This window comes from Osmia lignaria, chromosome 7 (genome assembly GCF_051020975.1).
Source record: "Osmia lignaria lignaria isolate PbOS001 chromosome 7, iyOsmLign1, whole genome shotgun sequence".
Lineage (NCBI taxonomy): Eukaryota > Metazoa > Arthropoda > Insecta > Hymenoptera > Megachilidae > Osmia > Osmia lignaria.
The window spans coordinates 5575052-5601205 of record NC_135038.1 but is presented as its reverse complement, the minus strand read 5'-3'; the positions used below and the strand labels follow the sequence as shown (position 1 = coordinate 5601205).

Here is a 26154-nt window from a genome sequence, read left to right as displayed (position 1 = left end):
CCGTGAAATTTTGTCTTTCCACGAAATTTTCTTCCTCTTATCCTCCCCTTCCTGAAACTCCTCTTTTTTATATCCTTACGCCTTTCTTTTTATTCTGTCTCTGTCATTTGTATAAAAAAAATGCACGCTATCGAACTACCATGATGGTTACGTTTTGTAAATAAAAAGAAACAAGATTTTACGAAAGAAACAATTTCCTTTCTCCTTCCGACCGGTGGTTAAGTGTGATAGCAAAGGGAAAGAATATTCTGCGTACGATTAACTAGTAGTTCTTCGTTTTACTTTGTAACTTTACATAAAAAATCATGATTTATCGTTCGTACTTCTTGTTCTTATATTTTCTTGGAAATTCATCCCTGTCTTTCACTGTTCTCTTTTAATCTAATAAGATTAATTATAAAGTAAAAATACAATGTCTAATGGTACCTCCTTTTTATTTCCCATTATTCACGGTAGTAGGTATAGTTTTAAGAGGGGTATACCACCTTCAAGATCTCAAAATTCCTTCCCTTTAAACATTCCAATGATTCCAATCCTTTCCTTCATTTTAAGTCTTTATAAAATTTTAGTAGATGCCTTAATAACTTCAATGAAATTCTACTTTCCTATGTTAATTTTCAATCCCTGTTTGAAGTAATGTCTCAGTTATTCAAATAAAGAGCCAGTAGAGTGACTTCAAGTGAGGAATTCAATATGCAACAATAGTTAGAAGAATAATATCTACTAAGGCCAACCAGGTGGTAGCTAATCTCTCATAATTGCCAGAGCTAAGGGCGGAAGCCTGGCAGGCAGTGTGAGGAGTTCCTAGAGTTAACAAAACTTTGTCAGACGAATGAGACGGAGTGGTCTCCGTGCAAACAGCTCTCCCAGCTATTGTTCTCAATTGTCTAGCATCCGACTGAGATGCTGTATGAATTTGCCTGGATTCGCGTAGCCATCTTCTCAACCACAAACTGAGCCATGCTATTTCACAATCGCATTCCAACGGATTTCCAGACACTTGCAATCCTCCTGAAACATCCATACATTTTTTTTACATTTCCTAAACTTTGTAAAAAAGATTTTCACCTACCAGCAACCATATTGGTCCCAACGCTTTCCCACGAAAGATTCCCATAAATGACAGAAGGACTAAGCTCGTTAATGTGATTGTTCCTCAAATCCAAAGTCAATTGTGACAATCTTTTGGTTAAAGAGAGAAAAATATCAGATTGCAATCTTCTTACTCGAGTGTCCTTGATTCTCAATATCAATTCACCACCTTCGATAGTGGAGAATGCTTCCGAGGAGATCATTTCCAGATCATTTCCAGAAATCGTCAACTCTCTCAACTGTTTAGAAAAGACATTTTGTATCTGATGTTTCAATAAATGTTCTGTCACTTGAATCTCTACGGTTCTCAATGGCAATCCGGTTAACAGGAAACGAAGGTGAAAACCATCAGCTTCGGGCCAAGTTTGAATTCGAAGATGCTTCAGGTATTTTAAGACTCGAAGGCAGTCTTTGTTCACGGACCTTATTTTATCTAGATTCCTCAGGTTCAGTTTTTCTAGCCTTGGGTAGCTCAGGAAACTTTCTTTTGTTAATTCCTAGATAAAAAGCTCGTGTAGAAGCTTCAATTATTGAAATTAAAATTTTTAATGAAGATAAACTCACCTCTATTGGATTTCCGGATACATCAAGTTCCTTCAACAGATTCAATTTAACATTTGGCATAGAAGTCAACGAGTTATTAAGTAACAAAAGAATCTTTAACCCTTTTAGATACTGAAACTCCTTATCAGACGTCGAATCAACATAATTAAACGACAGATCCAAAACGTTTAAATTGGTCAACGGTAGAAGAGGAATATCTTTGAGACCACAACTGGCCAAGTATAATTGTCTCAAGCCAGGTAAGTAATGGAAGAGCTCTTTAAAATTCGCCTGAAGGACATTTTGAGATACATTCAAACTTAGAAGCTTTCCTAATGAGACAAACGAGTTGTCCGGTAGTATAGTTAGTCTATTATGAGCCAAATTCAATGATACTAATTGAGAAGTTGGAAAAGCGGTGGAATCTAAATGATCCACGAAATTGTCTGCCAAATTGAGATCCCTCAGAGTGTACCCAAGTTCCAGAAAAGATAGCGAGGGTACCACGGTGAATTTATTGCTGCTCAAATCAAGAATCTCCAGTTTCGTTCCCTCGAAAACGTCTTTAGGCAATGATCTGATCTTGTTCCTTGATAAATTCAAGATTCTTAGATTCTTTAGATTGCGAAATTGCTTCGTGGATAATTGACTCAGCTGATTTCCACTTAAATCTAATTGTTGCAATGACTCCAAACCATGGAACGATTGCTTTCTTAGACTTTCTACCTTATTGTCGCGGAGGTTCAATGTTTCCAGATATTTCAGAGCAAACGTACCTGAAAGATTTTAATAGAAACGTTATTAATTTATTTTACATTTCATTTTAGTGAAAAAGAAATTGTAGAATCTACCGGGTTCAAGAACAACGATAAAATTGCTCTCCAAATCCAAACTCTTCAAGTTTGGTGTCCCATAAAACGTGTCAGCAGGCAAATGACTGATATTATTAAAGCTCAGGTCCAAGCTGGTCAAATTATTCGTCGAACCGGTAGAGCTTATCAAAGAAATAGCGTTGTAAGATACATTGAGAACAAAATCTGGCCCACCAATTTCAGCGATGGCATCCAAGTCGAGGACGGTCAATTTATTGAACTCCATATGAAGAAAATGTAAACTCGGTAAACCGTAAAGGGCGTTCTTCTCCATTTTAGTGATTCTGTTGTAAGCTAACGATATGGTCACTAATTGTGGACAATCCATAATGGAACAAGAGGTAAGAAGCTTTATTCTATTTCCAGTCAAATCCAGAGACCTCAGTTCAGTCAGATTATGAAAACTAAAGTCTGGAATCGCTTCGAGGAAATTGTAACCAAGCTTTACGTCCTTCAATTCCGGATGAACGCCGGATAGAAATATTCTTTCCGGTAGATAATGAAGACGATTCGATTCCAAATTGATGTATCGTAGTTTCTGGAAAGAATAAAACGCGGTTGCTTCGATCGTTTGGAAGTTATTGTTGTCTAGGACCAGCCATAGTAAGTTTGAAAGAGGTCTGAGGGCTCGTTGAGGGAAAATATCAGTGGCGAATGCGAAACTCAGCTCCAAAATGTCCAGGCTTTCCTCGATACCCACGAAACAATCGTCATCCAGCTCTGTTAGGTGGTTAAACGATAAACTGAGCTCTTTTAGCTTACCTGCAAACGATATTTCAAATTATTCTAGTAACAATAAACTCTCTAAAGAAAGTGCCAGATAGAATGTTATTCAAAGCACAATTATCGACAGATAAAGGAGCTTACTTGCTCCTTTGAAGGTCTCCCCTTTCAATTTTGTTAAAATGTTGTTCCTAAGCAATAGAATCTCAAGGTCCTCTGCCCACTCGAAATCACCCGGCTGAATGTGAGAGATCTTATTGTAACCGAGGTTCAGATGCAATAGCCTCTGGCATCTATTTCGAAAAATGTTCAATATAATTAAGCAATACCTAAGATATTTAAAGAATAAAAAGAAATGAAACCTACTTGGATAAAGCTGCAACTGGAACTGCATCCAAGCTATTCGTAGCGAGTGAAAGTGCTCTCAAATTTTCAGCAAAATCTTGAAACGCCTCTCCAGAAATATTCTTAATGTCATTACTAGCCAAATACAAATATGACAATTTTCTTAAACGACTGACCGCTCCAGGAACGCTTGGAAGGTCATTAGTCTCCAAATTCAAGTACTCCAAAACGTCCTCCAATCCACGAAATGCTTCATCGTCGATATTCTTAATGGAATTCGAAGATAAATGGATCCTCCTCGTTTCTATACGATCAAAAATCCCAGCCGGTAAGGTGGATAATTTATTGCTATCCAAATTGAATTCCTTGATCTTCAAGGTTCTATTATTTGGAACAGATGTGCTGATCCATTCGATGCAATTTTCACTCACGTCCACCAGTTCCAAATTCGAGCTTTGAAAATCAGGCAACTCGAGATTCTTGAAGTCATTGCCTCTTAGATATAACCATGTTAGGTATTTTAATGTTTTTAACGACGATGGAAAGGATTTCAGAAGATTACTGTTCAAGCTAAGTGTGTACATGTTGGGAGGTAGACTGTCTTCTGATATCTCTTCAATATTATTGTTGTCGAGATTCAACCAGACTAATGATTCGAATGTAGAAAATACTTTTGGTATTTCAATAATTGAATTGTCACCGAAGAACGCGTTCGTTAGGGTGTCTTTTGTGTGGCCCCAGTCACCATCCAACGTTGTTAGGTGGTTACTGAAAAATGAAGTTTTCTTCCCTTAGTTTTGTCATTCAGAAATCATTATTATTTTCTTTTTAATTACCTATGCATGTTTAGCCAGTTCAATTTCTTCAAATCTCGTAAAACCTTCAAAGGTACATCCTCCAACGCATTGTAACTGAGATCCAACGTACGTAAGCTATCTGCAATTCGCCTAATCACAGAATAAATAGGTACAAATGTTGCATTAGCTGAAAAGCGAGGAAACCTTTGAAGCCCGACTTACGAAAATGATTTGTCGCCAATGTTAGATAGTCTATTGCTCATTAACCCTAAAGCTTCAACCCCAACCGAACTTGTAAGCGCATCATTGTCTATTGCTTGCAATCCACTACCAACAACATCCAATTGTGCCACATAATTTACAGAAACGTCTGCAAAAATAGTAATGATTTTTAAAGAACTATACTAAGTTTTATAAAAAGGTACATACATGGTATCCCTTGAAAATAAAAATATGGAATTTAATTTGAAAAAATTTTATCGGAATTTTGTATCTTGCTATATACCAATCGAAGCGTATTTTTATTCTCTATAAGAAAGTACTATAGTACTTGGGTGAAAAATTCATCGGTTCGAAAGATATCTTAGGGAGAGACAGGGAGAGCCTGATGGTCTCTCCCTAAGATATCTTTTGAACCGATGAATTTTTCACCCAAGTACTATAATACTTTCTTAGAGAGAATAAAAATACGCTTCGATTGATATATAACAAAGTACAATTCCTTTAAAAAAAAAAAAAGTTGACCTTGAAGTCTTTGGTACCCCTCCACTTCCGGTGCCGACACACGCATCACATGGTGCTTCATTCGACACCATTTCATTTTTTCTTCTATCTTATACCTTTTTAGAGCTACAACCCAGTCACAAGGGACACCCTGCATGTTGTTGTTGTATGACCATATATACCTGGAAACTTGGCAAATGGTATTCCCATACAAGAGATGTCCATTTTTGTAAAATCTTCGTTGTCCTGTACCCAACACATGCACATCGTGTTGAATGTACATGGCACACTGTAGCAATTTTTCACGGTTAATGTAGAGAGAACGAGGAAAATTTTCATGCAAACATATTCAAAGTTGCTTGACAACATCTGCAATGAAAAATTGCGGTGTATTATCTTCGGATGGACTTCCGAAAAATGGTCACCCCCGATTTGGATTAAATTTTTACAAAAGCTTATACCTGATTAGAGAATAAAATCTGATTAGAGAAGAACAACGAGCAAGTACGAAACAGGAGGTGAAGGTGAATGATACTGAAAGGGCGCAGGTGTAGAACCGGAAGAATTGAAAGCGCACGCGCATCCGGCTCTATGGATCGAAGCGGCGACCAAAGAGGGAAATTCCGATACTAACTAAAACAGTAAATAATTTATTTTATTTAAAATCACGACCGTGGCTGCGTAAATAAAATATTTATATATCTGAAACATAAAATAAAATTATTTCATTTGACAATTTCCCAATTTCCATCATTGTACTTTAATTCCAAAAACTCTTTTCTTCTTATTATCATCGTACCTGGTACCTAATAGTACTAATTTCCTGTTCCACCGGATTTATGCCCTGGTAAATGTTACCTGCAAAACAAGTAGTCTTGTGTAAATGACTTTCACGTAGTTTTAAGAAGAAAAATTGTCACAGTGACTCTAGCTTGCATAATATGTTACATTTAGATGTTTATTAAATTCTGACTACTTTCAAACTGTCTACCATTATAAGATTAAAAGATATCTTAGGGAGAAACTCAGACTGTTCCCAGTCTAGAGTAAAATAGAAAAAGATGTCATTAAGAGAAATGAAATGGAGCACCAAGTAATGCGTTTCTCGGTACCGGAAGTGGAAGGGTACCAAAGACTTCAAGGTCAACTTTTTTTTTTTTTTTTAAGGAATTGTGCTTTGTTATACATCAAACGAAGCGTATTTTTATTCTCTATAAGAAAGTATTATAGTACCTGGGTGGAAAATTCATCGGTTCAAAAGATATCTTAGGGAGAGACCATCAGGCTCTCCCTGTCTCTCCCTAAGATATCTTTCGAACCGATCAATTTCCGACCCAAGTACCTTAATACTTTTTTGTAGAGGATTAAAATACGCTTCGATTGGTATATAGCAAGATACATAATTCCGACAAAATTTTTTCCTATGAAATTCTTGCATAGCTCATTCTGAATACAAAATTGTTTAAATATTGTAAAATAAATTCTGATCGTTTAAACGATTCCTGTTTCTAAACATTCTAACTGTGTATCTGCTAATAACTGTAATACATGGATAGAAGAGAAATTTCTAGTTAATATATCGAAACCTGAAAATCAAGTTTCGTATCTGAAATCGCCGAACTTTTTAAATATCTCCATTTTTATGTCTTTTAATAAATCTTATGTTCTTTCATCTGGAAGTTCCTAAAAGTAATTTTATTTTAATAATACAAAACGTAGCCACTGTTACAATATTTTCTTCTGCTGTTTTCTTTTTTTTTTTTTAATTGTAGGTAGAAACCTTGATTTAAGGTAGGTACCTTTCGAATGAAGAAAAGGGAGCACATTAAACAGTACGAAAAAGAAGAAGGCAGTTGTCGAATGGAAAAGAAATGAAAGGGACGAAAAATAAAATTAAAAAAAGAAACCAATGACTCATGAAGAAGTGAAAGGTTGTCTGTTTGTATGTACATCTGTCCGTATCCCGGTTCGAACGGCAGATCTTTATTGAAATCGAAAGGCATCCCTCTCCTTGGCACGTCGTACTTCTGAAAATTCTTACCGGAATAGATTAACTGAAGACAAGCGGGTCTCATGATTCGAATCGATGATTTTCGTTAGTTATATACCGACTCTCGCTCGATCCACTTCTCTGGTTAATTCTGAACGACACTATCTCCTTTCATCTGAAATAATAATAATATTTCTTCAAACAAAGCTATACAAATCTTAATGAAGTGTTAATTATTCGAAAATTTTGAATATTTAGTGGAAGGATCTTGTGAGAATTTAAATTTCATTTTCATTTTAATTGATGTTTGAGGATTGAAATGATGCGACTTGGGAGAATTTAAATTTCATTTTGGAATAGCTCAGTAGCAACAGTAAATAAACATTGATGTGTACAGTGATTAAATTTGTTTGGAAGTGAGAAATTGATTGCTGCCTTAATGAAGACAGTGACTGGAAACATGGAAGATGAAGTTATTCGTGTGGAAGACGAATATTTGGTGGATAGAAGAAGAATCCGAATTTTGGAAGAATGTTCTCATATCATTGGGGTGAATGGAGTGGCTCGTTATAATAGAGAGACGTTCAGGCAACTTTTATTAGATCAAGTGAGTAAAGAAAATTAAATTGAATTTTTTAACTACTGAGGGTGATTTTCTTTTAATACAACGTAGTTTTCCCTTGTCTCCCCTTCATTTTTCTCAAAATCCTTCCAAAACTAAAGACAAACAGTAGGTGATTCCTCCTCTTACACAACAGATTAATACCGAGTCATCTTTAGTCCATAAACTTAAGCTTTTCAATACAAAATATTATTTAATAATTCCAATAGTATACTGATGCTATTTCCAAGAAATTTGAAAAAAAAAAACAAAAAAAAACTGAAGGATAAGAAATAAGTCAAGGTCGCGTTTCCATTAAAAGTAAATACACAGCAAGGTAAGAGATGCAAAGAATGACTTAACAGCGTGGAATCTGTTCGCTCAAGGGAAAAGGATACCCAACGGAGACAACATAATACGGGATGAAAAGAAAATGGCAACGGGATCTCTCGATCGAGGGCCAAAGATTTCGATCAAGGTGGCCGATCGCCTCGGGTCAAACAAGCCTTCACGCCTCGGGCGTATTTGATAGTTGGTCGTGGCCATTTTAGCCCAGAATCCACCTAATCATTACATTATTCATGATTATTGACACATCACCGTGATTGTTACGTTTATTCCTAAGGGATAGTTACCATAGTCCACCGTTGATTACTGTAGCTAGAAAATTTCATATGGCTAAGAGGGTAGATCTACGTGGTCGAGAGCTTCGTTTCACAGAAATGGACTTTTTTTCCTTAAAAAATAAAAATTTGATAAAAATATTTATGGATAATTATTTTATGAATAAAAACAGCTCGGGATACCATACACACCGACATGTTCCAAATTTGCATGTTTGTTATGAGAAACCATGTGGTACAGCAATCTGCAGATCATCTGTTCTTCAGTTTATATTAAAAACCTTAAAATGAAACCTTCCATTTACTGAGGACACATCTGTTACAGGCAAAAAATGTACCAAGTGTCAACAGTAAAGAGAAAAGACAATTAACTTTCTATTTATAGAAACATGCTACAAACAGGAGATTCTGAAATGGAACTATAAATCATCTGTTGCTAAAATAAACTAACGTTTACATTGCACTATTTAACTCCAAACTGTTTAGAAAATTATGTTTTTTATGTGCATATGTTACAGGCAAAATATGCATAGTATTTTACCTAAAGCAGTTTAGGTCATTTTGAAAAAGTATGAAATAATGATTTTACTTTAAACTTATTGTTAGTCTGTAACACATGTATAAGATAACAATCGTGAATTTGCAAATCTTTTTTTACCACCTTACACATATGTTTCTGGCTAAAGTTTACCACTAGAAAAAAAAAATAAATTGTAAATCAAAAAATAAATTTCAGACGTTGTTGGGAAAATTATTCTCGCTTTTCGACCGGAATCAGGATATGTTATTGACCCAAGATGAATGGATCGAATTTCTGAAAGGAAGATTTACGTAAGATTTACTACATTTAATTTTACTGTAAATATAAATATATTATTGAACTTACACTTTAACAAGCCACAGAGTTTGTATATGGTATTTTTGTAGGAATGAAAAGCACATTGATTTCATTAGCCACATAGAAAGCGTTGCGTTTAGCTTATGCGATGACAATCCGATAAGCCTAATGAAATTTCAACAAATATTCTCAACTAAAGAGGTAAGCTTTTAATGTTTCAATACTCTACAAATTTTTCTATGATACACCAAGCGTTGACGATCGATCACGCGAAATCGTACAAAATTATGAATTTTGTACTCGACCTCTTCTTCGTTAGGATCCCTATGTTACAGATCGTTGATAAATTGTACCGACTAATTGATGAAGAAAATGTAGGATACGTGACATCCTCTCAGATAATGGAATTTATTTCCAGCATCAGCGATGCAAGGTATTTATTTTTTATTTTTCAATTGCAAATCTTCCTAAATAATATATCATTCAAATGTTAAAGGCCACGAGCTGGTTTCGATAAGCAAAGTTTAGAATGGCTGGAAAAGATTTTCAAACAGACAGTGGGCAATGAGAAAGAAATAAGGCGCGAAGAATTTAACAAAATCGTCACTTCGAAGAACGTAGGCAGGAGGCATAAGTATTCTTCATTTGGAATTTGCAGTTTAACATTTTCAATTTTTATTCAATTTACTTTCTTCTTAATATTTGATCTGAAAAAAAGAAAAGAAAAATGATAGAAGACGATTAATTGTTTAACTGACACACTTACTTACATTTTCAGCCATTCTTCACTGACAGAGTGTTCCAAATATTCGACAAGGACAATTCCGGAACCATATCCTTACAGGAATTTCTCGACGCGATGAATCAATTTGCGGGAAAGAGTCCTGATGACAAAATCAAATTCCTTTTCAAAGTTTATGATATTGATGGTACGAAGGAATGTGAAAAAAAAAATTAGAAATGAATGGTTACTCATAGAAGTCCTCATAAAAAATGTATTATTTTCTAAAAAGGTGATGGATTAATACAACTTCGTGAACTGGAACACGTAATGAGAGCATGTATGGAAGAGAATGGAATTCAATTCAGCGAAGAACAAATTGAAGAATTAACTGTAGCATTATTTGAAGATGCTGATCAAGCTAACAGAGGAGCCATCACGTTTGAAGCTCTGAAAAATCAATTAGAAAAACATAAAGGCTTGTTAGAAAATCTATCCATCAGGTACATGAACTATCATCTTCAAATTATATATGAAGAAAACCATTAAAAGAGAATTTAAATTGCAGTATCGACCGATGGTTAGTGCCACCGAAACCAAAATCGAAGAAGAAGACAGGCTTGGAGTTATTTGCATCGTTACGACCGTATCAATTAACAAAACCGTATATGAAGAATAATTACGTCTATATTGCATTTATTTCAATCTTCATCTCCATCAATATAGCTTTATTCGCGTCGAGACTTTACCAATATCGACGATCCAATGGCTATATCATGTTTGCTCGAGCCTGTGGTAAGTTGAACGTTGGGTATTCAACTTCTGTAATATCTAAAAAAGATATACACTATTAGAACTATGAATTCTCTATAATAAAAGAAATTAAAATATCCTGGTTGAAGTGTAGTTAAATTTCTAAATAATTTTAGGTATTAAAAACTAAAATCATAATAAACCTTTTAATGCAGGACAGTGTTTAAATTTCAACTGCAGCTTCATCTTGGTTCTTATGTTACGACAATGCATTACCTTCTTAAGAACCCATGGATTCAATTCTGTACTGCCTTTGGATCAACATATTTATCTTCATAAGATGACTGGAGTTCTAATCGGTGTTTTCAGCGCAGTACACACTTTGATGCATCTTCTGAATTTTGGTATGCTGCTCAATTTTGAAATAAAAGAATTCAAGTGTATCTTAGAATCTTTTCAGGTACGGTAGTGATACACGATGATATTCTTAATCATGATAATTATACCATGTCCGAATGGTTGTTGACTGATCATCCAGGCATGTTCGGTCTGGTGAATGGCTATGCAAATCCAACTGGAGTAATTCTCGTTTTTATTCTTGCCATAATGACGATATGCTCGATGAGATTCGTTCGTCGAGGAGGATGTTTCGAGGTGAAAACGACTCTATAACATTCACACTTTGAATTAATATATTAATCCATTTCTCTGATACTTTATAGATATTTTACTGGTCACACCTTCTGTATATACCATTCTGGGTGTTGCTGATATTACACGGACCAAATTTCTGGAAATGGTTCGTGGGACCAGGTACCATATACCTTTTGGAAAGAACCCAAAGAATTGCCTGGTCGCGTTCTGAACTTGGAAAAACATACATAAGCTCAGGTCTTTTGCTACCGTCGAAAGTGACCCATCTGGTAATTAAAAGACCTCCTCATTTCGACTTTCATCCGGGTGATTACGTGTTTGTAAATATCCCTGTGATAGCTCGTTACGAATGGCATCCTTTCACCATCAGCAGTGCTCCAGAACATGCAGGTCTGGGATTTTAATAAATTTAATTAATTAGGCCTGAAACTTCCAATGGCCAGCTCCACTCAAAACATCTCTTCTTTTTTCAGATTACATATGGCTTCATATTCGAGCAGTAGGAGAATGGACCAACAGTCTCTACTCATATTTTGAGAGAGAACAAATAAAACTTCAACGAGAGAACATGTTTCCAATCGAAGGATGTAGTAATTCTAATAGCTCTGATAAGGTGTAAGCATTCACATTTAAATATCATTTTTAAGTTTAATTAGTCTCTTTCCTCAGTCATACTTTAAAGATTCATGATGTTCTTCTTCTATACAGATTTTTCAGCGAAAAACAAAGTCTGAGCTCGAATAAAAAAGTGGTTTCAGCTAACTCGTTAACAGGAAATCGTCGCTGTTTCGACAATCCTATTTTCGCCTCGGACAATGAGAAGATAATCCAATCACCGCACTCAGCAATTGGTAATTTATCTCAATAAATTAGTTGTAGTTAAATTTCACAGACTTTCTTCTGTTTTGCAGGTGCCACAGATATAGAGAAACGTTCAGGAGAACCGAGGCTTCATCGTTTAATAGTCGGTTCCAAATTACCTTTAGAAAAGTCCGTCTCGGTACCAGACATGCAAACAGGAAGCATGAAGAAGGAAAGATTGATAGCGTAAGAAGTTTGCATTTTCTGAAACGTGCTACATATTTTCAGTATCAATAATCTTTTTCAATCTGGCAGACTTCGTGATTATATGAGATCCGAATCAGAAAGAAGCTTCGACGAACGTCAAATACGATATGCCCGTATGAAATCTTCGGATCAAGCTTATTCCAGTCCACAGAACAAAGGGTTGGCGCGAAGCTTTCGATACATGAGAACCAAGCCCACGATAATTGCTTTCAAAACTCCGAGTTTGGAAAATTACGATTATGAAGTGGGAACACCTGCGGATAAAAATGGTGAGTACATGATGCACAGTGAACCAGGGACTTAAAAGTTCTACATACGTTAATATAATAAACTTCCGTCAAATAGCTGTGTCACAAACAAGTACAAACGAATGCAATAGATTGTCATCCAATATAATCGCTATGCAAGTGGCAGCAGAGGAAGGGAAATTTCGCACAAAGTTTGAAGAATTCTCAAAAAGAAACACGAATGATAGCTCTTCCGAGGTAGACTCTAATTATGCCATAGGAAAACCATTGGAGGTAGAAATACTAATGTCTTTCATTACATTTTTTAATTTAATCTTCTGCATAATTCAACTGATCATTGTTTAGATTTTCTTGGATGGTCCATATGGAGCACCCTCCAGCCACATATTCCAAGCGCAACACGCGGTTTTAATTGCAACAGGAATCGGAGTGACGCCTTTTGCATCTATATTGCAATCCATTATGCATCGTTACTGGAAAGCCAGGCACAGTTGTCCAAAATGCAAATTTTCTTGGGCCAGTGAAATCCCTCCTACTGTGATGCATCTTCGAAAGGCGAATATCATTTAATTATTGTGCCTTTCCATCTTCTCTTATTGAAATTTAACTGAATCTTTTTATAGGTGGACTTTTTCTGGATCAATAGAGATCAGAGATCGTTCGAATGGTTTGTGAACTTGCTATCTCAATTAGAAATGGAGCAAGCTGAACTTGGCGATACCATGGAACGTTTCCTAGAGATGCACATGTACATCACCAGTGCTCTTCAAAAACATGATATGAAAGCAGTCAGTTTGCAACTAGCTATGGACTTGGTTCATCAAATGGTATGCGCTTTTAAGGAAAATTAATTCATATTAAAAATAATGCTAATTAAATGAAAGAAAATCATATCAAGTATCTAATAATAAACATGTAGGCTTTACCTTAAACGATTGATTGTGTTCTCAGGAAAAACGAGATCTTATAACAGGCTTGAAAACAAGAACAAACGCTGGACGACCAAATTGGGATAAGGTGTTCAAACAGCTCCAAGACAGGAAAAGAGGGAAGGTGACGGTGTTCTATTGTGGTCCACCGCAACTAGCAAAAATTTTACGTTACAAATGTGATCAATTTGGTTTTAAATTTAAGAAAGAATCTTTCTGAGTTTCTATTGTCTTACCTTGTTATTTTTTTATCTTAGCGAGATATATTTATTATAGCTCCATTGATTTTACGATACGTTAGTATTTAATATTTAAGAAATTTTTAATATTAAAAGCTTCTTCAAGTACAAGAAATTCACTTCATATTGTTCATGATTCGAGATGTTTCATGCATCAACCAAACTGTTATTAATATAAGAAGAAAATTTATTTGTCGTTCTGTCATAACTAGAAAATTTATTAACATGTGTCCTGCAAACTTTGAAAATGGTTTTTGGATAATTATTATTAATTATTCGACCAACTTCAAGTACGTAATAATTTTAAAAACACTTTATACAATCGTCGATTTTTTTACCAAAAAATATTTAATAAAATCCTTTCCTTCGAATAATAAAATAATAAAGGCAATGTACGTAACGATATATATTTCCATACATCAATACAAAAAGATATAATAAGAATAAATTAATAAATTATTTTCCATTTACTTACAATTACACTAAATATTTTAGTCACTAAGATAACATTTTTTTATCTTTCATCCTTGGCATATTAGTATAATATCTTTCTATTCATAAAACATAACAAATTTTTATTTATCCTAAGCCAAACACTGGAATGTACATAATCAAATTCTTGTAATAAATAATTTAAGTATCCCTGTTCAGTGTATTCATCAACATAAGTGCTTTGTTGCAATATGTAATGTTAAATTCGCAAGGATGTTGAAACCATGGTTCACCATCAATTTGCATAGCACAAGATTTTAGTAATTTTACCTGTATCGTATAAAATGTTCGCTTAACGTACTTTTCGAAAGATTAATCTTATTAGATAAAATTTCAAATACCTTTATGGAACTCGCTTGTCCAAGTCGATAAGGCTGAGAAAGCCCTACCTGAAGTTGAGCCATATGAAAGGAAGAGTAAAGAGCAACTACTTCTAGCTTTCCATCGTTAATACTTTGTACTCCATATTCTTCGTGACCTGTTTGATATTAAAAAGTGAATTAGAGACAAAATAATAACACAAAATATTAATTTAAATTCGGGAGAGGGGAAGATCAGGACACAATAATTTTCCTTGAGGAAGCCTACCGTGCTCGGTACTGTACATCTGATACCTTCTAATCCTATGTTCCAAAGGTTAACACCAGCAGCCCATGACGGAATATTTAATATTACGATACTTTCAATAGAAGGCAATTCTATTTTCTTCCCATCCAGATATATTTCTATAGTTTTATCAAGATCCTTACATTCTCTTTCCACTACTTGTTGAGTACCAAAACACAAGTACAATAGCTGTGAAAAGTATGACATACATTCTTTTATAGTATTTTTAAATATATATCAAATCAGATATATTACCTTATTGAACAATCTACTGCTATAAAAATAGAAACGGCTTTCTCTTGTACGATGAAAATTTAACGTTACTTGTGCATCAACCCCTACACTTATGTAGTTGTACATGTAGAATGTTTGAAGGGAATTTCTCAGTCCCAATCCACCATATGGTTTCACTGTCACAGTCCACCTAATGAAATATTAGAATGAATTTAATTTATTGAATAATAATGCAGATTTTTTTTGACTACCTATCTAGCTCCACTTGTTTTGCTGCCTGTAATTCCTGTAGGATCTCCGCAGGGTCCTTGTTCGGATCGTGTTCTTTTCCCCATCCTAATACTCTTGATAAATCATTTCCTGTTCCCAGAGGAATTACTGCCACAGATGGAACTGGCTATTCCAAATAAAAGCATTTACATTAGATGAATGCAATTAAAAAAAATATATCTTTTTTACCTCTAATCCGAGTTTATGAATAGAAGTTAAAAACCAAGCTATTGTTCCATCTCCACCTGCTACAAGAATAGTACACGATACTTTTCCAAGTAAACGACACCACTCGAGAATAGCGACCGGATCGCGTTCTGATAAATCAACAACCTGAGCAGGATTTATCAATCTTCTGAACAAAGATAAAATTTCCGCCCCATCATTGTTTCCAGACTTTTTATTTGCTAAAAGAAAAATTTTAAAGTTTATTATTCTTATGTTAATCTTACAATATATATTAACTTACCAACAACTATAAGAGGTCTCCAATGAGGCCAATTTGGTGGTTTAACCGAGCGAATACGTAATTTACGTCTAACAGTACTTCGTAGATTGGTCACTTCCAAACTGCTCGGCGGTATTACCATTAATTTAAATCTACCAAAATCACATATCTGAAAAGAAAATTACCGCGTAACAACTAGATATTACATAGACGCGTAAAATATATACATATAATTTATACTTCAGAAAGATTAGCTTTGCAAGTGTCGTGAACACATCTTTGACACCAGCAACACCACCAATCTGTTAAACCAGGTTCCAAGTCACACTCCTCGTTACATACTTGACATATTGCAATCAGAGGTAAATTACCTTGCGTGAAACGAATAGAAATTAGCTATAATTCATATAATTCTTAAAACTTAAACTCTAAAAAATAAAATTCAAAAAATAAAATAGACATTTGGATATCAAGTATTTTGTGTAGTATAAAGGATACAACATACCCTTTATCCAATGATGTTTCATTGGTTTATCTGTACTTAGAGTAATAACTTTACACTTTAATTGTTTATCCGCAATCTTGACACATGTAGGATCAGCGCATACGCCGCATGAATCGCAGATCAAGCCATTAATATTTAATAGCAAACTTTCACAAATATTGCAATAATATGACTGTAAAAAAAATTCATGTAATTTTTATACAATTGCTTGTGTAATTCACAAATACCTTTGTTTCTCCTCTACCAATAGATTTCCAACTGTGCTGTTTGGTAACATCTCTAATATGAATACGAGGCTCCCCTATAAGGTATCGAAACAAATTTATTGTAAATAAGAAAAATAACATTGTAGACAAAGTGTGTAGAATAATAGTAGTAAATCCTTCCTCTAACATGTTTATCCAAATAATTTTTTCTCTCAAACTGATTATGATTCCCTGGAAAATAATCAAAATCATTAAAAACATCCAATACAAAAAGATAAGTTGTTATATTATATAAAAATAAGGAAAATTACATATAAAATATATTCTATTATATTTGAATATTTAAAATCACAATTTCAACCCAATTGACTAAACAGAAATAATAAATAAATATACAAGTACTTTTATTCATTGAGTTAACATGACAATAACATACTGATTACTTCTTTTGGGAAAGACGCAATAAAAATGGTAATTAGCGAATTAAATTTATTAGCTTCTATAACTTTTTTTAATTTCAAATCATTTGAATTTCATTCGTCATCTATCAACGCCGCAATTCGGTATTATGATTTGAAGGTAGGTATTTATTATTGACCCTACAATATGTACCAACATAAGCTCGAGGTATCATACCCCTCTGCTATTTTTCCTAGAGGGACGCCGAGCCACTCCGCATGTGCAGAACGGATGATAACTCTTTCAAACGAAATCCGAATGGACCGGGAATGGATCATAAATGGATCATGAATGGATGCCGTATGATAGATAACCTCTCCTTGTTACTTGTTTTGAATTCCACATTGTCAAAGTATCAACAATTTTTACTTGGAATTTAACATTTCATTAGGTAAATTTAAGCGTAAGTGGTACGAATAATAATGGAGCTGTCAAAAAACACCATTGATGGACTTAACGATATTCTAAACACAAATACTGTTACAGATGATAATTTTCAGCAAATTTTAGATACAGCTATTTCTTACATATCTGAAAGTCCAGCGGAAATAAGATGTGAGTATTATTGAAACTTGTAGTTATTAGATATAAGTAGCGATTAAGTAATTGAAATATTTGTATTGTAGGTACTGTCAAAGCAGCAAATTTAAAACCAATTTTAACAAAGAAGATTGTCGCTGACGCGGCATGTTTGTTTATAGAAGCTGCTCGGCATGATTTGGACGAGGAAAACTTAAAAACTTTTCTATGTCAAATATCTAGCGACGAACAGAGGATTAAAAAATTATGCGAAAGATACGTTAATAACAAAACAATGATACAGTGTCAATTAGAATCAATAGGCAATAACCCACCACATATTGTTGATGTAGACTGGCATTTAGATTATTGCGTTAAGGTAATCGACCGGTGAACAGGATACCGATCGTTTCATTCACAGATGCTTTATTCATTCGTATTCACAAAAAATTCTTTTTAGTTGGACACATGCAATTCCCTGGGTGTTCCTCTGTATCATGTACGATTTAGTACTAAAGAAGGGGAAACAATGAATCATGTAACATTTTCGTGTACGATACAACAGTTACAAGAACTAGTGTTCAAACTTAAGGATGCCATCAGATACTCAGAAAAACTGACTAATGTTTAGTTATACATTCAAGTTATGGATCTAATTTCATATGGGTACAAGACATGTACAATATTTGAAAATTTTCTTACTTTTCTTTTTTCTGTTATGCAATCTATAGAAATAATTGTTAACAACTTATGATATTATACATGTATTCTTGTATAAATGAATCATTATAATACTTATTTAATAATAAATTCAATTTGTACGTATAAGTGTAATGGTAAAATTGTATACGAATAACAGACTCTGTAAAGTATAATCAACTATATTTTTATAGTTAAAAGAACATTCTCTACTTCACGTAGTGTTATTACTGTATTAATAATAACGCGCGCGCGTGTGAGAGCGTATGCGCACGCATACATAGACAATTCGCAAAATACATACATAAATTTTCAAACAAACGACGATCAACGTTTCTATAAATAAAAAAACAAATCTCGAAAACTTCGTTTGAACTGTATCAATTCAAACGGGATATACTGAAATTTTCTTTATACAAAAAAATTATACACACGCATTGGTTTTTTTATCTTTTTCACTCGCTCACTCACTCAGGTACACCTTGTATACAAAAGAGTCGCGCGCGCATACAACTAATAACTTATTAAAAATACGTCGTTTTTTGCTCTACAATCAGGCATCTTTCTAAAAATTGCTTTCCCGTATTAGACAAAAAATACTATCGTTACATGTTCTTAAATCCTAAAAATATGCATGTTAAATTACATTAATAATCGATAATTTTTTATATCTAATACGTGATATAGATCTTTTTTTCGAATCATTATACACTATTTACAAGTAAACATATCTAAAAAAAAAAAAAAAAACACGATCGTCCATTATTAAAAATTTCTTCATATATATATATATATATTAACTTTTTCTTTCTTTCCGGCACTTAGCAAAATTAATAGTGGATTCCTTATCCATATGTGCTGTTTTTAGTAATTCGGTGCAAAACGACACATTGATAATGTTAATTAAGCTGGAAAGAGAGAAATCACTCGCAGTGTAATACTTTTTTATCCTTTTCTTTTTCTAAATCATTTAACAATGATATTCTCTTGCTCAATTTTCTTAATATTATTTATATATATATATATATATATTTATATACGATTACTGTGATAAGGCCTCGGATATTTTAATATAGTTGCATTTTTTTTTTCATAAAGAAGGTATGCAGATTATAAAGAAGGTATATACTCGTGTAGCTAAAACTATCTGGAAGATTGGAGTAATTCTCGAGGCTTTGGTTACATATCCAGTTGTCGAAGGTGCATCAACAAATAAGCAATGAAATTTGTTCAAAAGTATTACAAATACTGTAAACTAACAGATCTGATAAAATTATAAAAACTTGTCAAATATTGCATAAATAATTACGATTCATTTTTCCTACATAATCTTTGTATAGTGTTGATGTGTTTTTACGTTAAATATATCTATTTTCCTTTCCTTAATTCATTCGAGTCAAGCATGTGTTATATTTTTAATTAATACGATTTTTAATCGCAATATAAGATTTTGATATTAGCAATACATTAATCACAATATTATTTTCTTAATATATTTGTCTGCGAGTTAAAAATCGTAATAATTAAAATTGCAATATATATATACTATATATTCTGTTAAATTTGGATCAAAACTATTACGGAAAAAGTTATCAAAATCGTGAAATATAAAAAGCTGAAGCTTAATAAAATCTCCTGGCTACAATAGAATATAACAATAACCAAAAGCTTCGGTTATATATACAGAAATATACAAGTTAAATGACTTTATCAATTCATAAATTACGTTTCCATTTTGTTGACTTGGCTTTCAGACTTCTTCCCTTGTTCCTCGTTTCTTTCGCATTCTTCACTTTTCGATTCGTCTATTTGCTGTTTCGCGGTAGTCTTATCCGAAGTTGGTACAATTTTCGTATCGTTTTGTTCTTTTTGTTGTTCCGTTAATTTCTCTACCGATGCATCCTGTTTACCCTCGTTGCTGATATCTCCGTTAATCTGAAAAACTAACTTCTCTTTCTTTTTATTATTTACACTATCACTATTTTCATCGGACTGTTTCTTTTCCAAATTTTGTTCTTTACAAGTATACGAACTGTCTTCTTTGCATTTCGCGGCTTCCTTATCCGGCTGTTCTTTATTCTGTTCCTGAACAACTGTACACGGCGAACAAGCATCCAACTTAGTCTTTGAAGTAACTTGTACGGTCGGTGAACGTTTACCCTGTCCAACGTTCGATGTTGAACAAAGGGTGGTCGATTTAGAATTATTTCGTACAACTTCCGTCGATGTCTTAACCGTTTCCGCGTTACAGAAGCTTCCAGTCTTAGACAAATTAAATGCACTGACATCTTCCTGTGACGTGCTCTTCGGAAGAATCAGATTATTAGTTTCAAGTGACGTTCCTACGGTTTGAGTTTCTGGCTTGACCAAACCGTACGATGTGGGCGACATTGCTGTTAAAGAGGTAGTTTTAGGCGACTTGGGTGAAGAGTAAGTGCTTGGTGGTATTCTCTGGACTGTCGGCGGTTGCGATACCGGAGAGAAACCAGTCGTTTGAGGGATATAATTGGATCGTTGATACAACTTATTAATCGAAGGTGGTAAGCTACTGTGGAAGGCACTGGGAGATGGAATTCCTATCGGTGAACGTATCAACGGATTTGGAAACCTGCTGGCATCTGGAAATGGCGGTGGAAAATGAGGATATATTAATCGTGGATTTATGTTCGGCGTTGGTGAAGGTATAAAAGGGCTCGTTGAAAGCATATTTACCGGTGAATTTTTCGGAGATATCGGCGAACCGGTACTTCTACAAATATCTCTTGAGAACGGAGGATTCGGGTAACTTCTTGCGCTAGGAGAATACGGAGGTGGCGATACGATGGGTGAATTAACCGTAGAAACGATCGGAGACAGTGTTTTAGGATCTATCTTCATCATACTTAAATTTCCATTCTTCGAAGCGTTCGATGCACTCGTCGTGGTCGTTGGTGTTATCGCTGATTGCTCTTTATCTTTACATTCGTTGCTGATCCCGTACATTGGTTTCACTCCAGACGCAGGATTACCTAAGTATCTCGGCATGTTTCTCATCTTGAAGATCTTCGCTGGCTTCGATTGAATCGTTTTACTTCTTTCGAAAAGTGCCGTTTGATGCAACTGATTCTGTGCCTCTTTGTTTTGATTTTTAACCGCCACGTAGTTGTTCTTGGAAAGCGTTGGATTCCAGCATCTAGGAGGATCGCGAAGCGTTTTGTATCCCACCGCTTGACTTAGCTTCTTGGATACGGAAGAAGGAACCTTCTGTAAAGAGTGTGACGTTACTGTCGGGGAACTAGATACCAACGATGTAGCTCGGAGACTATCCTTCACGTTTACATAAACATTCTTACTTTCCACCGTAACTGGGTTACTATTCGGAGCGTAAACTGATACACTTGATATATTTGGATGTTGTTTACCAGAGGAATCGATCATCACCGACTGCGAGCTATTCTTCCTTCCGATTTTCAACAAATCCGGTATCTCAGATTTGCTTCTCACTTCTATCTTGTTCTTTTCCTTCGAATTCTCGCCGATTTTAGCGCAAATGTCGTCGATCTTCGAACCGGACGCTCCGATTTTCGCGCATATTTCATTCAGATTCAGACCTTTCGTTATCAGCTCGTTTTTACGGACAGTTGGTTTCATTAAAGAAATTGGAATGGCATCGGGACAAGGAGGTACCGAATACGTACCGGTTATTTCTAAATTTCCCTTCAACGCTGACTCCTTTGTAGCGGTCATCACTGAATTTGAATAATTGTTTTTCGACGAAGATGAAACGTTTGCAGAAGGCATACTAAATGTTACATTGTTATCCGCTATCGTACACGTGACTATTTCATTTTCCGAGGACGTGGATACAGATAACTTTTGACCGGGCGATGTTAAATTCTTCAGGGAATTTTTCAACATCGTACTGTTCACTAAATCTTGAACCATGTAAGGAAACGTACACATCGATTGATTTATCGTCGACGTGGAGGCTGAACTTATACCATTGCCAACAGTTACAGACATAGATGTAGAAAGATTCGAAGACGCGAAGTTCTCGTTTGTCAACGATTCAATTTGCATGTACAACGATTTTTGGGAAACTGTGTTCGTTTGTCCATTTGTTTTCTGCGAGGAATTTTCCTTTTTATCTTGGTCGATCTGTTGCGCTTTTCTTATATTGGAATCTGTTTCGTTCGCTTGAGAACAAACCGAGGTGCTGGTTAAATGCATCGACAAATCGGAATCTCTGCTTTCATGGGACTCCGAATTTCCTTTTTGCGGTGTCGTTTTTGTCGAGTACGGAACTACCGATTTATTTATTGCAACTCCACAATTATTTGTCGTAACCTGTGCCTTTGAAGCATCGACAGAACTTTTTGCTTCTGTAGATTTCGTACTTTCACTGGTTTTTGAATCTGCTTTTTTAGACGATTGCGCTGTAAGTTTTTTATCTTTTACAGTTTTCTTCGAGGACACGTTATTGTTAGTATTAAATTGTTCGATTTTCGGTTGAAACTGTAATTTTACACTTAGGGCATTTATTTTTGATCCTGTATTTACAAATTTCACTTCGTTCTTTGAATTCTGTTTAGACGTTTCTAATTTATTTTCTTCGATTATAATATTATTGTTATTTCTCGAGGAATCCTTTTGATCCTCATTCTCGATATTATTTCTAGTTTCACTACTATCTACACATTGCGAGGTTTCTTTTAATTGTGAAGTTGTTTTATCATCGACGTTGGTACTATCAGAATGATTTTTTGGTTCTTCCTCGTTTTTACAGTTTACCATAATTCCTGTTTCCTCTGTTGAAATCTTCTTACCCTCGGTTTGATTAACGTTTTTCTTGTCGTCGAGTTCATGTAATTTAGAAGAAATATCACAATCATCTATAATCTGTTTATCCGAAGACTGCTCGTTTTTTTTCGTAATCTCAAATAAATTGTTCCCGCTATTATTATCTTCGGTGATCGAAGTATTTATTGTTTCAACTTTCGAAGCAATCGAATTTTCGACTGCTGCACTTTTTTGAAATTGTTGATTCGATATATCCGTAATACTCATTATACCAGTTTCCGAGATTTTTAATTGAACCTCCTTCCATTCCCTTTTCAGCGAGTGTTCGTCCTTCGAGTCGATGGAATCAATTCCAGCATGAAGTAAAGATGTTTTATAATTGACATTGTCCTCTGAAAGTTTTATTCGTTTCGGAGAAGATTCGAATATCCTATAACTTAAATGCAGTGGCACTTTCTGAAACAAATATAAAAAGAATATTTATAACATTGTAACTGTTGATCTTTTGAAATAAATTGTACATGTATATAGGTATATAAATTTTGAATGTTTACCCGCCTCCAATGATAAATATACATTACATCCATTAATGTGTAACTATTGGATAGTGGTTCCTCCTTATACATTATATCTACCCTGTGTGCATCGGTTAAGCCATACTTAGCGCGTATTAGCTTTTGCAGATGAAAAATTGTTACTGCCGCGGGACAACGAAGATATCGCCTTAACAAAGGTTTTACAGGTACTCCTTTAACATCTTTAGATGGACTAAAATATTCCAATGACAAACTAAGGGATTCATCGGGAGAATATATATGCGATTCGGTTGGCTCGCCCCTTGCTTCTGGAGATGTTGCTTGAGTGCACGCTTCAGGATGTTTGGAGTAAAATTCTCTTCTGCATCGCATCTCATCTGAAGCAGCCGATATCGTAGTTAATCCTTGAAATTGTGGATTATTTAAATTAATTTATAGGACTTACTTTGATAACATCCAGGTACCAATTTATACACAATGTCCTGCAAAGTGTAGTCTGGACGAATGTTAAGTAGTGGTTTACTTTTGTGCACCTGTACCTCGCATATTGGACAATACTTATTGTTTTCCAGATACTTGACGATACAGCTCCTGCAAACTGTAGTGCGACATTAATCGCCGCTTACATGAAAATGCTTGAATCGTCGCTCAACCCTTTTGTAATGATGAAAAAATATATTTATTCACCATAGCCAAAAGGATTAAGGAAGCGACGAAAGAATACACATACACGAATGCAAGCACTCTATAATTGTAGTGGCATCAATGAAATATCCACCGCATAGTTTGCACGTCAGTTGATCATTGAGTTTGGACAACCGTAAGCGATGCCCTCCACTCTGACCCGACATCCTATGGTAGAGAAAATAAAATCAGATACACTTATATTCTAGTTAAAATAGAAGTTGTAGTAATACACAGGATTAATAATATTACATGGTTTTAATGGATTATTAAACAAAAACTGAAATCATACTTTCAGATGATCTCAAAGAAATTTGGTGTTGAAAACATTGCACTGAAAATGTTTGGTACCAATTTAACTAACTATCATGATTAAAATATTAAACTTACGTGGCGAATGACGCGAAAATTGTACGTTTTATCTAGTAATCGCCATTTGATCAAAGAAGTCAGGAAAGTTGGGTCAGAACTCGAGGTGAAATCTCACAAATCCCCATGACGAGAACATTCATCGAAAAAAAAAAAAAAATACTAATCCAAATTCGTTGGAAACAATATCCTTCCGAACTACGAAACGTCGTCGGATTCAATGATATTCTTTTTTAAATTCGAGTCAATCTAGTTCATTGTAAAATAGGCCACGATACCAGGAAAAACTCTGAGGACGACAGCAAAACAAAATGGTGGATAAACAATCCTGCCAGTGACATTTCCAAAAACATGAGTTTCCTTCAAAGGTTTCTCTTTAACTATATTTTCCAACAGAACGATCGAAATATTACAAAGTTTACAACAGAGAAATCAAAAAATAATTTTGTTAACATAGCAGATTATTTTAAAGAATGTATATAGATGATACAAGCTGCAAGTTGCAATAGATTAACGGTATCATTTATCGGTATCACTGCTTAAGTACTTTATGCAGTTCAGAGATGACGCTACAAATTATTTAAATTCACAAGCGATGCAAGCATCGTGGCAGAACTCCGAATACGGCATCGGTAAAACAGGCCATGTTTGATCGAAAATTAAGCTGAACAGAAATTGATTTAAGCGCCACCTTAATTATTGCATCCAACTAACGGCATGCTACACTACGTTACCTTTCGCAAATACCTAAATGACTACATATATGTATAAGTACATAATTAAACAATACTGACCATGCATTCATTATTATTCATTTTCTTTCCGTAAAATTGTATTTGCAATGTGGTACACTTCAGAATCTTAAAGACATAGTTCCTGAAAAAAATATAACAGCGATTAAATAGAAAAAAAGCATTTTCGCAGCCAATTCGCTCGTATTATTTGCTGCATAATTAATAAATATACCATAGAAATAATGATACAGTTATTAATTAGTCATCAAATAATAACGATTGCCCAGGTCTCACCACGGGGAGGTTGCTGCGGGTGGAGACCCGCCCTACCTCATCCCATCCACCCTCCATTTATGCAAATTTTTATTTTTATTCAATATCATCATCCTCTTGATGCACATTTGCAAAACGTTTTTGACTGTTGTGCAAACGAACAACAAAAGGAGCATTATTTCTATTCACTACCTACCTATCTACTTATCTATACATATATTTACGTAGATTTTTGCTATTTATTCCTATCGCAACATTTTCTAATTTTGATTTTGATTACAGATCTGTAATTAATAAATATGCAATTGCATATTTGTCCTACATACTTATACTACTAAAAATATCTACTGATATACGAGCGCTCGTAATTATATTAAAAATTCGCTTAAATCTAACGCTTCCTAATTAAACACTGTAGTGTTTGACGATTATATCTTAATGACTATATACATAAATAAGTCCAATGAATTTGTTGATTTTGTTGTCCTCACCAGAATACTTCCTAAAATAAAACTGAAAAGGATTAAACATAATTTAAGAAAATAATAAGGCTCATGTAGCCTTAATCATAAATTTACAACC

At 34.5% G+C, this 26154-nt stretch overlaps 5 protein-coding genes across 14 annotated transcripts; 2 read left to right on the top strand and 3 right to left on the bottom strand.

Moving 5' to 3' along the window:
* Positions 1-688: 688 nt before the first annotated feature.
* LOC117604471 (uncharacterized) lies at positions 689-7274 on the bottom strand. Of its 3 annotated transcripts, none has more exons than XM_034324560.2 (12): positions 7137-7274; positions 5902-5953; positions 5557-5728; positions 5278-5464; positions 4595-4742; positions 4412-4522; positions 3597-4343; positions 3375-3523; positions 2487-3269; positions 1657-2411; positions 1073-1589; positions 689-1011 (listed from the first exon to the last, which is right to left on the bottom strand). In XM_034324560.2, exons 4-12 carry the CDS (start codon positions 5462-5464, stop codon positions 689-691), a joined length of 3720 nt encoding a protein of 1239 aa, XP_034180451.2. In that variant the 5' UTR covers positions 5557-5728; positions 5902-5953; positions 7137-7274. The 3 variants fall into 3 exon arrangements, with proteins under 3 accessions (XP_034180451.2, XP_034180450.2, XP_076545365.1); XM_034324559.2 differs by having other exon boundaries at positions 5895-5953; positions 7137-7260; XM_076689250.1 differs by having other exon boundaries at positions 5557-5953; positions 7137-7260.
* A 250-nt stretch (positions 7275-7524) lies between these two features.
* Positions 7525-13763, top strand: Nox (NADPH oxidase). The gene is made up of 19 exons (XM_034324561.2): positions 7525-7692; positions 9046-9140; positions 9237-9348; positions 9483-9580; positions 9644-9764; positions 9926-10076; positions 10161-10371; positions 10437-10663; positions 10837-11025; positions 11082-11275; positions 11344-11665; positions 11749-11890; positions 11984-12126; positions 12187-12322; positions 12392-12612; positions 12689-12864; positions 12937-13146; positions 13215-13418; positions 13543-13763. Exons 1-19 carry the CDS (start codon positions 7525-7527, stop codon positions 13738-13740), a joined length of 3318 nt encoding a protein of 1105 aa, XP_034180452.2. The 3' UTR covers positions 13741-13763.
* Positions 13764-14208: 445 nt separating this feature from the next.
* On the bottom strand, positions 14209-17263 carry Dgkepsilon (diacylglycerol kinase epsilon). Of its 7 annotated transcripts, none has more exons than XM_076689252.1 (11): positions 17133-17263; positions 16542-16751; positions 16315-16486; positions 16050-16180; positions 15831-15978; positions 15551-15768; positions 15343-15488; positions 15113-15281; positions 14866-15046; positions 14593-14729; positions 14209-14521 (listed from the first exon to the last, which is right to left on the bottom strand). In XM_076689252.1, exons 1-11 carry the CDS (start codon positions 17136-17138, stop codon positions 14393-14395), a joined length of 1647 nt encoding a protein of 548 aa, XP_076545367.1. In that variant the 5' UTR covers positions 17139-17263; the 3' UTR covers positions 14209-14392. The 7 variants fall into 7 exon arrangements, 6 of the variants coding, with proteins under 6 accessions (XP_076545367.1, XP_076545366.1, XP_076545369.1 ...); XM_076689251.1 differs by having other exon boundaries at positions 17137-17252; XM_076689254.1 differs by lacking the exon at positions 17133-17263 and adding an exon at positions 16923-17115.
* Positions 17264-17400: 137 nt separating this feature from the next.
* Positions 17401-18947, top strand: LOC117604479 (COMM domain-containing protein 3). Its single transcript, XM_034324572.2, has 3 exons — positions 17401-17534; positions 17606-17877; positions 17959-18947. The coding sequence occupies exons 1-3, from the start codon at positions 17402-17404 to the stop codon at positions 18127-18129; spliced, it is 576 nt and encodes a 191-aa protein (XP_034180463.2). The 5' UTR covers position 17401; the 3' UTR covers positions 18130-18947.
* Positions 18932-25083, bottom strand: LOC117604470 (uncharacterized). 2 transcript variants are annotated; one of them, XM_034324558.2, is made up of 5 exons: positions 24587-25083; positions 24243-24364; positions 23958-24110; positions 23531-23889; positions 18932-23432 (listed from the first exon to the last, which is right to left on the bottom strand). In XM_034324558.2, the coding sequence occupies exons 2-5, from the start codon at positions 24361-24363 to the stop codon at positions 19920-19922; spliced, it is 4146 nt and encodes a 1381-aa protein (XP_034180449.2). In that variant the 5' UTR covers position 24364; positions 24587-25083; the 3' UTR covers positions 18932-19919. The 2 variants fall into 2 exon arrangements, with proteins under 2 accessions (XP_034180449.2, XP_076545364.1); XM_076689249.1 differs by lacking the exon at positions 24587-25083 and adding an exon at positions 24449-24572.
* Between the last annotated feature and the right edge of the window lie 1071 nt (positions 25084-26154).

Coding starts and splice junctions, on each gene's coding strand:
- Dgkepsilon (XM_076689251.1), bottom strand. Junction 16,487..16,541: donor TTGGTAGAGGAGAAACAAAG/GTATTTGTGAAT, acceptor TTTTTTTTACAG/TCATATTATTGCAATATTTG. Junction 15,489..15,550: donor TTCATAAACTCGGATTAGAG/GTAAAAAAGATA, acceptor TATTTGGAATAG/CCAGTTCCATCTGTGGCAGT.
- LOC117604470 (XM_076689249.1), bottom strand. Junction 24,111..24,242: donor TATAGAGTGCTTGCATTCGT/GTATGTGTATTC, acceptor GTCGCACTACAG/TTTGCAGGAGCTGTATCGTC. Junction 23,890..23,957: donor GGTACCTGGATGTTATCAAA/GTAAGTCCTATA, acceptor CGGCTGCTTCAG/ATGAGATGCGATGCAGAAGA.
- LOC117604471 (XM_034324560.2), bottom strand. CDS start 5,464: ATGTTGTCAAGCAACTTTGAATATGTTTGCATGAAAATTTTCCTCGTT. Junction 4,523..4,594: donor ATTGGCGACAAATCATTTTC/GTAAGTCGGGCT, acceptor TTCTGTGATTAG/GCGAATTGCAGATAGCTTAC. Junction 1,590..1,656: donor TATCCGGAAATCCAATAGAG/GTGAGTTTATCT, acceptor CTTTTTATCTAG/GAATTAACAAAAGAAAGTTT.
- LOC117604479 (XM_034324572.2), top strand. CDS start 17,402: ATGGAGCTGTCAAAAAACACCATTGATGGACTTAACGATATTCTAAAC. Junction 17,535..17,605: donor AAGTCCAGCGGAAATAAGAT/GTGAGTATTATT, acceptor TTTGTATTGTAG/GTACTGTCAAAGCAGCAAAT. Junction 17,878..17,958: donor ATTTAGATTATTGCGTTAAG/GTAATCGACCGG, acceptor AATTCTTTTTAG/TTGGACACATGCAATTCCCT.
- Nox (XM_034324561.2), top strand. CDS start 7,525: ATGAAGACAGTGACTGGAAACATGGAAGATGAAGTTATTCGTGTGGAA. Junction 10,077..10,160: donor CAAAGTTTATGATATTGATG/GTACGAAGGAAT, acceptor TTTTCTAAAAAG/GTGATGGATTAATACAACTT. Junction 12,613..12,688: donor AACACCTGCGGATAAAAATG/GTGAGTACATGA, acceptor TCCGTCAAATAG/CTGTGTCACAAACAAGTACA.